General features: G+C 38.5%; 1 protein-coding gene across 1 annotated transcript; it reads right to left on the reverse strand.

Moving 5' to 3' along the window:
* Positions 1 to 2,313: 2,313 nt before the first annotated feature.
* Positions 2,314 to 3,836, reverse strand: LOC111411246 (putative disease resistance protein At3g14460). The gene is made up of 2 exons (XM_023041797.1): positions 3,236 to 3,836; positions 2,314 to 3,083 (listed from the first exon to the last, which is right to left on the reverse strand). The coding sequence occupies exons 1-2, from the start codon at positions 3,834 to 3,836 to the stop codon at positions 2,314 to 2,316; spliced, it is 1,371 nt and encodes a 456-aa protein (XP_022897565.1).
* Between the last annotated feature and the right edge of the window lie 5,801 nt (positions 3,837 to 9,637).

Below are 9,637 nucleotides of genomic sequence, written 5' to 3' on the forward strand. Positions count from 1 at the left end.
AAAGTTTTCCCTTCATATATTCAAAGAAAGTTTCTCAACCTTACTTGTTTTTCATATATCCCTTACTTCAAAATTATCTTCTCAACGTGGGTATAATTTAGCCTCATTGGTTAAATTATTTGTGGGCGTGGAAAGGCTGATTTAACGTTTTCTCGTGAGGTGCGGGAATTGTAGAACGTTAAGGTCGCACGGTTCTAGTTTGTTCAGGTGTAACGAAACTAGGCCCGTGACACTTTGCTTTCTTTCTTTTTAAAGGCATGTCTAGAGCGCCTATCAGGCTATCACAACTTGTACATGTCATATGTCCTCAGTTGTGGGGCTAGGATCTTGATGTTGAAGAAAGTTTAGAAGACAAAATTTGCATATGTATTAAAATAATTTCAAATTTTCTACTAATTATCAAAAATATTAAATGTTGTTGGATTGATAACCACTCCAGTCCCCTAGGTTTGCCCTTGCATGTCCCTGTAGTCGGGCATGACACAACCTGATTATTGGAAGCGAGCTGACCAATCACCTATGTTAGTCATGTCGAAATGGATTTTTAGTCCAAATGAAAATAATTCGGTATAGTTTGACACTCAATAATACTAATCATAGAATTAGAATTAATTAAATCATGGAATATTAATTTGTATAAAGAAAGATGATTGCAAACATCATTTCTGAACGTCTTATATTAGCTTGTTTTTACATTTTACCCCAGATTCTCTGGAAGTGTCATGGCCACTAGTTTACACAACGCAATTCAATCATTAGAACGATTAAATTTTATATTAGGCCCTTGTTTGAGTCATATTATTTTCATAAAAATGCATTTTTAAATAATATATTGATGAAAAATGTGTGATTAAAAAATAAAGAAATGTTTTGAATTTATGTATAATATTATTTTATTGAAGCATATGTGGTTGAAATAATGTTAAATTACTATTTAAAAATATATATATTTTTAAAGAATGTGGGTCAAATAGAGCCTAACTCTCAAGTGTTGTGCCAGCTCATTTTACAGCTCCAACATTCGATTGCTAGATCAAGTAATTTCATACTAACTTTTCGACGAATGTGTACGACTAACTTAAATTTAAGCTCTCTTTTGTATGTATTCATCAATAAGTACCTCTGTAAAGGTGCTCCCGGGGCATAGTCCAGTAGTGCAAAGGACAGGAGTAAGGTTATCTCACGTCTTGCTGGCAGCTACAGTATGGGGGTTCGATTCCTGAGACATGGAATTGAACTCCTTGTATGCGCAATGTACAGACAGCTCTTGTTCCCTGACTTGATGGGGCACATCCCGTGATTTACCTCCCTCACAAAGCTCTAGAGACGGGACGGTAGGGGCTCTCAAGATTGGGGTTTAACCTTTTTTGTACCTCTGTAAAGACAATTTTAACGTGAGAAAACCAAAGCACTCATTACCAATGGTTTAAAGCTCCATTCACAGTAGCAGCAAGGTGAAAAAAAAATAAAGGCTGTTAAATTTTGCGGTTGAAACTTGAGGACATACCGAAAATGTTGTGTCAATGAAGTAAGCCATCAAACCATATTTTGCCGTTCGGGCTTCATTTTTGAAAAAATGTTTTTTTTTTAAATTTATTTTCAACTACACATTTTTCTATAAGATAATGTTACACGTAAATTCAAAATTTTTACTTATTTTTTAACTATACATTCCCAAAAAAATCATTGTTCCAAAATACATTTTCATCCAATATTACATTTTAATGGAGCCCAAACGAAGGTGCTATGCTACGTATATTGAGCTACGACTGTGAAGGGAAGGAAAGTTAAACCGATGAATATATAGTGCAAAGCGTCTTGTTGCTTATTTATATCTACCTGACCTGCAATCAACAAAAAGTACAGCACACCTTAGGGAGGGGCCTGAACATGACCTCCCATTTGCCGCAGGACACAAACCTCAGGGGGCCAAAAGAAGCAAAAAAAAAAAAAATGAAGATCATCAAGGCAGAACCTAACACAAGTTGAGACAATTACAGAGAAAAATAGACCAAAACTAACATGGGTCATTGATCAAAAAATCAAGAAACGAAACTAAAAGAATTAAGAAGACACTTGGACTATCGTTCAGTGGAATCTCTCAACAATCTTTTTTTTTTTTTTTTTTTTCCCCTTCTTATTTTTATCCGACTTCTTGGCCTAAGGTCATAGCACCAAATTGAGTACTAGATTCAACAATTATCTTAAGAAAGCACATAAGAAACAGCTAGGTACTTTGCATCAGATAAACAACAGGAAGAACCAACATTGAAGTTACTGAAATTCCATGTCTCCATCTCTTCAAATTAGACATTATTTCAACAGTCCAGGCATTTCAAGAAAGACATCAAAGCCAACTGACCTTAATTTGCAAAAGAGACCCCTGGTGAAAACAGAAAAGGATTTCAGATATTTGATGAAAGAAACACACTCGAGTACTATAGGAACATAAGAAACATACAGAGTGGTGAAGCAAGAAAATTTACTTTTCAAGCCAAGGGGCTGGTAACCTAAATTACTGCTGCTGAGACGAGAAGATATATTTATGAGGTACATGAGAAACTTTCCACCAATCTTCACCTGCATCTCTCTGACAACACCTTTGGGATCAGGGCAATCTTGAATAGAGAGGTGCTGGAGTTTTATCAGGCGTTGAAAAGCAACAGGCAAAGACTTTATATTAGGGCATTCTGATATTGCTTGTGTTCTTAGTGAGGCCAAACTGTCCAACCACTCTGGCAAATCTGCAATTCTTTGGCAGTTCCGTATTTCCAGACGCACGAGTGTTTTGACGTGCTGGAGACCATTGGGCAAACATTCTATCAGAGGGCAGTTTATAATGGCCAAACTTAAAAGGGAAGAAAGGTGCTCTAAACTATCTGGCAAACCCGCTAGATTTGGGCAGTACATAATGGTCAGGTGTTTGATAGCTGTAAGATATTGAAGTCCAACTGTTATGGAACTCAGGCTACTGTAGACCTGAAGAGATATCAAACCTCCAATTGGATTCTCTGGAAGAGTTTCAATAGTGTGGCAGTCACAGATTTCGAAACACTCCAAAGCATTGAGGTTTTCAAATCCTTCTGGTCTCAATGAGAGTTGTTCTCACCATTGAATTCTCCAGGATTTAAGGGAAGTCAGGCATCTGAAACCTGGAGCAAGGAGCCGAAGTGTCGGTCAAGATTTGAAAGCAAGGTTAATTCTTCCATTCTATTTAACAAGATTGACCGACAACTCTGCATCTCCAAATGCTTTGGAGAGAGAAACAATGGGAGTGAATCAAGGTTTGGACACTTTCTGATGACTAATTTGCTCAGTAGTGGAAATATTTCTCTGTCATTCAGGCAATCCCACTTTTGCAAACTTGGAAAGTCTCTCATAAATAGTTCTTGCAGTGATGGAAATGATACAACATCCTCACTGTAGAACTCACGGCCAATATGCACAATGTTGTCCGTTCCTTCCATGCGCAGTGTTCTAAGAAATGGAAGATGACCAAGAATTGGTAGCCGCACGCATCCTCGGCAATTGATCAACACCATCTCAGTTAGGTTTGGAAGAACCCAGTGTGGAAACTTGATTCCAGGATAACCAACTATGAACATTTTCTTCAAATTTTTATGTGGTTGGAGGCCCGCCAAAACTTCCCCAGCCAAGACCGGATCACAATCAGAAGCATGTGTTTCAGGCTCCCCCGACGGCCCTGGTACATGCTCCTTTCTTTCTTGGAATCTGGCTATGTTGGCATCTAAAGCAGGATTCATGATGAGATCTGCTGCTTCATTTCCCCAACGAAGTCCTAAGGACTCCAGATACTCTTTATTCATCAAAGGCATCATTCTCACTTGTTTAACATGAACTCGCTCTAAGTGTTTTATTTTTAGTTCCCCTCCAAGATTTAAATGTTGCAGATCTGATACGTCAACGGATTTGTGTGGAAACACTTATGATAATAAAGAAACAGCAGGCGTACTCACAATAAATATTGGCAGTGTCTGAAGGTTAGTAAACAATCCAATGCCAAAGGGCATCTCCTTCAGTGCTTCACATCCGCTGATGTTGAGATGCCTCAGGCCTCTAATTTTATGCAAATCGGGCAACCATTCAAGATTGTAGCAACCGAATAAATTCAATGACAGTAAAGAGCAGAGGGAAGATATTTCTTGAGGTAAATCATAGAAATGATTGTTGGACAGATCAAGATGGTTCAATAATGGCAGGCAATTCATTGAAGGCAGCTGCACTACGCATCCACTTAGATCCAGCATCCTCAAGTAACGAAAATTTTCAAAGATGTCGGAACACTCTTCCAGAGCTCCACCTTCTGATAACACAAGGAGAGTACGCAAATGTTTTACCTGAAGGGGGACGATATATGCTTTGATACAATTGATGCACGACAAACTTGATCGAGATTGTTTCCTGCAGGTCGGTTTTCTAATACTAAATATTTATTTTCTGTAAGAGATTGGGCAAGACTCTGAAAATTTTCATTTATCTTGTACCGTCGTATGGCTCCACCTTTGTTGGAACCTAACATCCAGCAGAATCCAGAACCTTCCATCAGTTCCATCCGTTCCAACAGATTACTTCTAGGAGCTTCCATCTTCAACTGTAGTTGTTAAGTAGTTAGGGAGTAGTTATATAGTTTGTTAGATTTTCTCTATAAATAAACTCATTGTAGGTATCATAATTGATTGGAGTGTAGTCTTCCAATCCCCCCTTATGGAGGTTTCATTTCTCTCCTAAAATGGAGTTTCTATTCCTCCTTTTGTGAGGTTCATTTCCTCCTGGAGTGTCTTTCCTCCCACTGTTGGAGTGCTTTTCCTCCTATTTTGAAGATGTTATTTCCTCCTTTAATGGAGTTGATTGTTTCTCCTTCAATGGAGTTTAATTCAATGTTTTTCATTCTATAAATCTAATAACCTTCATATTGCATGACATCTTCAAACACGGACATACACAACTGTTGGGCTTTTCCCTCCACTAGAGGGACTTACCCATATTTGACCCACTAAAGGCCCTAACATATTAAACCCATTTATTTGGTCCAAACTAAAACATACAAATATAGATAGGGAGAAAACGGGGCAGAATTAATACATTCCAACAGGGGAAAGCCAATTTCATTTCTGGAGCAGAGAGTTACGCGAGAGAAAGAGTCCGACATTTTAGCTCTTCTTGCCAAAGGATCGAGGCTCGTTTGTAGTCCGATTTTCTCGATATTTCAGTATGTTATTCTTGGCAAAGATACCTACATTTTGACCGGAGCTGATCGTCGAAATTCTTCTCCATTTCTCTGGGCTATACACACTTGTCTAGTGAAATTTTCTCCTTATTATTGTGTATATTTATTTTGGATGATGTTGTTGTTGATATCCAAGAACTATATGTGTTCTTGATGTATTGGTAGCCTCTAGAGTTTACTTTGGAGAGGGTTAAATTGTGTATCCCATTATTCATATAGTGGAAGGCTTTACTGGACTAGGTCCCGGGGTTTTACCTTCACGTTGAAGGGTTTTCCTAGTGAATAAATATTGGTGTTGTTATCTTTACAATTTCTGCCAGTGTGTGTGAGTTGGAGCCGAGCATTGTTATTTTACTGCCATTTATAATTCTACATAATAGGGGATTGTGTAATTGTTTCCGCTGCGTGGTTGTGTTATTAGTTCAATCCCCAACAAATTGGTATCAGAGTTTTGGTTGAGTCTCTGTGATTATTGTGAGAATTAAGATGGAGGATTCAGCTAGTGGCATGGTTAAACTCACATCTTCAAATTATTCTATTTGGAAGACTAGGATGGAGGATATTTTGTATTGCAAAGATTTGTTCGATCCCATTGAATTGAATGGCAAGCAACCTGATTCTATAACTGATGAGGATTGGAAGAAATTGAATAGAAAGGCCGCTGGACAAATTAGGCAGTGGGTTGATCAGAGTGTCTTCCATCATATAGCGAAAGAAGTAGATGCATACAGTCTTTGGCAGAAATTGGAAGGTCTTTATGAATGAAAGACGGCACAGAACAAAGCCTTTGTGATCAGAAGGCTTGTGAATTTAAAGTACAGGGATGGTAATAGTGTTGCAGAGCACTTGAGTAGCTTTCAAGAGTTATTGAATGAGTTGACTACCATGAAGCTTACACTAGATGGTGAGGTGCAGGCTTTACTTCTATTGAGTTCATTACCTGATAGTTGGGAAACTTTAGTTGTCTCTCTGAGTAATTCAGCTCCGAATGGTGTGATCACTGTCAACATGGTAAAAGACAGTATGTTTAATGAAGAAGCCAGATGAAAGGAGCAAGGTACTTCTTCTAACTCTGAAGCACTTGTTACAGAAAGAAGGGGGAGAAACCAGAGCAGAAAACCTTATGGTGATGACAGTCGTGACAAGTCTAGAAGAAGATCAAAGTCAAGAAAAGGGATAAAATGTTATCATTGTGGCAATTTGGGGCATCTTAAAAAGGAGTGCAGAAAATGGAAAAGAGAACAGTTAAAATTGAAAGGTGAAGATCAGAAAAAACAGAAGGAGACCACAACAGTTGCATCTGATACAGAGGTATTTGTTGCTTGTGATGAAGCATTTGCTAGCCTTTCATGCCAGGATTCTACGTGGATAGTTGATACAGGTGCGTCTGTTCATATTACTCCACGTAGGGATTTCTTTTCATCCTATACCAGTGGTGATTTTGGTTGGATCAGGATGGGAAATGAAGCTAAAGCAAAAATTGTTGGTATGGGGGTTGTACAATTGGAAACTAGCATTGGTAGCAAGTTATTTATCAGGGGTGTCAAACATGTTCCTGATATGCGCTGCAACTTGATTTCTGTTGGAAAGCTTGATGAAGAAGGCTATCACAATCACCTTGGAGATGGTTCTTGGAAACTTACAAAGGGTTCTCTTGTTTTAGCCAGAGGGAAGAAGACTAATGGTCTCTACAAAACAGAAGCAAAACTAATTCATGGAAATGTGAATATTGCTGAAAATGAAGCCTCTACTGAGTTATGGCATAAGCGGCTTGGCCACATGAGTGAAAAGGGACTTCAAATTCTCTCCAGAAAGAAGCTCCTACACAATATGAAAGGTATATCACTAATCCCTTGTACTCATTGCTTAGTTGGAAAGCAAACTAGAGTTGCATTTCATAGATTCCCTGCATTTAGAAAGACTCATATTCTTGATTTAGTGCATACTAATGTTTGCATGATGCAAAGTAAATCTCTAGGTGGTGCATTGTATTATGTTACATTTATTGATGATCACTCTAGAAAAGTATTTGCATATTCTTTGAAGTCTAAAGATCAGGTGCTGGAAGTATTTAAAGACTTTCATTTGAAAGTTGAAAGAGAAACTGGAAGACAGTTAAAATGTGTCAGAGCAAATAATGGTGGTGAATACAGAGGGCCATTTGAAGAGTACTGCAGAAGACATGGCATCAGGCTTGAGAAAACTGTTCCAAAGACCCCACAACAAAATGGGGTGGCAGAAAGAATGAACAGGACTATTTGTGAGAAGATCAGATGTATGCTCTCTCATGCAAAATTGCCCAAGCACTTCTGGGCTGAGGCAATGAGGACAACAGTTGACTTGATTAATCTTTCTCCATCAGTTCCTTTGAATGGTTATGTTCCACAGAGCTTTTGGACAGAGAAAGATCTATCTCTTGATCACTTGAGAGTTTTTGGCTGTCGGGTATCTGTTCATATTCCTAAAGATGAAAGGTCCAAACTGGATAACAAAGCAAAACAGTGTATCTTCTTGGGTTATGCACATGAAGAATTTGGGTACAGATTGTGGGATCCAGTGAACAAAAAGATTATCAGAAGCAAAGATGTTGTATTCTTTGAAAATGAAACCATTGAAGATTTGGATCGGACTAAGAAGCCAAATACAGTCAATGAAGAACAAATCAGTTCAGTTCGACATGTACCACTACTAGATCCTGTGGTACATGATGATCACAGAGAAAATGTGCAAGAAAAAAATGACACTATGGGAGACAGACATGATGAAGCCTCTACACAGGGTAATGCAGAACCAGATCAAATTCAAGAGAATGTTCCTCTTGAGGTGTCAGCTGAAGAAGGGTTGAGAAGATCTACTAGAGAGCGCCAGCCGTCTAAGAAATACTCTAGCAATGAATATGTGTTACTTTCTGATGGGGGAGAGCCAGAAAGTTATCAGGAGGTTCTGCTACATGATCAGAAAAATGAGTGGTTAAAAGCTATGCAAGAAGAAATGAAATCTTTGCATAAGAATAACACCTATGATCTAGTACAGTTGCCTAAGGGCAAGAGAGCACTGAAGAAAAAATGGGTGCTTAGACTAAAAGTTGAATCACATAGCTTGCAACCAAGGTACAAGGCAAGGTTGGTTGTGAAGGGGTTTGGTCAGAAGAAAGGTATTGATTTTGAAGAAATCTTATCACCTGTGGTTAAAATGTCTTCAATCCGAGTTGTGTTAGGCTTGGCAGCCAGTATGAATCTGGAGATTGAACAACTTGATGTGAAGACCGCTTTCCTCCATGGTGACCTTGAAGAGGAAATATACATGGAGCAGCCAGAAAGATTTACAGCTAAAGGTAAAGAAAATCTTGTATGCCGGTTGAAGAAAAGTTTGTATGGCCTCAAGCAGGTACCGAGACAATGGTACAAGAAATTTGATTTCTTCATGGTTGAGCATGGGTACACCAGAACAACTTCTGATCATTGTGTGTTCATAAAGAAATTCTCTAATGGGGAATTTATTATTCTTTTGCTCTATGTGGACGACATGTTGATCATTAGTCGTGACACTGGAAAAATTAAGAAATTGAAAAATGAGTTGAGCAAGTCCTTTGAAATGAAGGATTTAGGACCTGCAAATCAAATCCTCGGTATGAAAATCTCTCGTGACAGAAAGAATGGGAGATTATGGTTATCACAGGAAAGTTATATCGAGAAGGTATTACACAGGTTCAATATGGACAAGGCAACACCAGTTAGCTCTCCACTTGCAAGTCATTTGAAATTGAGTTCAAAACAAAGTCCTTCAAGTGAGAATGAAAATGAAGAAATGAAGAATGTGCCTTATGGATCAGCTGTGGGTAGCTTAATGTATGCTATGGTATGCACAAGGCCAGACATTGCTCATTCTGTTGGAGTTGTTAGTAGATTTCTTTCTAATCCTGGAAAAGAACACTGGGCAGCAGTGAAGTGGATTCTCAGTTATCTCAGAGGGACTTCTAAGATATGTTTATCTTTTGGCACCAGCAAACCCGAGCTTGTTGGGTTTACAGATGCAAATATGGCTGGTGATGTAGACTCTAGAAAGTCTACCTCTGGGTATTTGATCACTTTCTCAGGGGGAGCAGTTTCATGGCGGTCTAGACTACAAAAATGTGTTGCTCTATCTACCACAGAAGCTGAGTACATAGCTATCACTGAAGCTAGCAAGGAATTGCTATGGATGAAGAAGTTCTTACAAGAACTGGGACTAGAGCAAGAGAAGTATATACTCTATTGTAACAGTCAGAGTGCCATCCATCTCAGTAAGAATCCAACTTTCCACTCAAGATCCAAACATATTGAAGTGAGGTATCATCGGATTCGAGATGCACTGGAGATGAAAAAGTTACAACTTGAGAAAATCCATACT

This window comes from Olea europaea, chromosome 15 (assembly GCF_002742605.1).
Source record: "Olea europaea var. sylvestris chromosome 15, O_europaea_v1, whole genome shotgun sequence".
Taxonomy (NCBI): Eukaryota; Viridiplantae; Streptophyta; class Magnoliopsida; order Lamiales; family Oleaceae; genus Olea; species Olea europaea.

Bases quoted from the DNA above. Each gene is read 5' to 3' on its own strand.
- LOC111411246 (XM_023041797.1), bottom strand. From the start codon at position 3,836: ATGCCTTTGATGAATAAAGAGTATCTGGAGTCCTTAGGACTTCGTTGG. The intron at 3,084-3,235 runs GTTGTCGGTCAA...CATTGAGACCAG, and splicing joins AAAGCATTTGGAGATGCAGA to AAGGATTTGAAAACCTCAAT.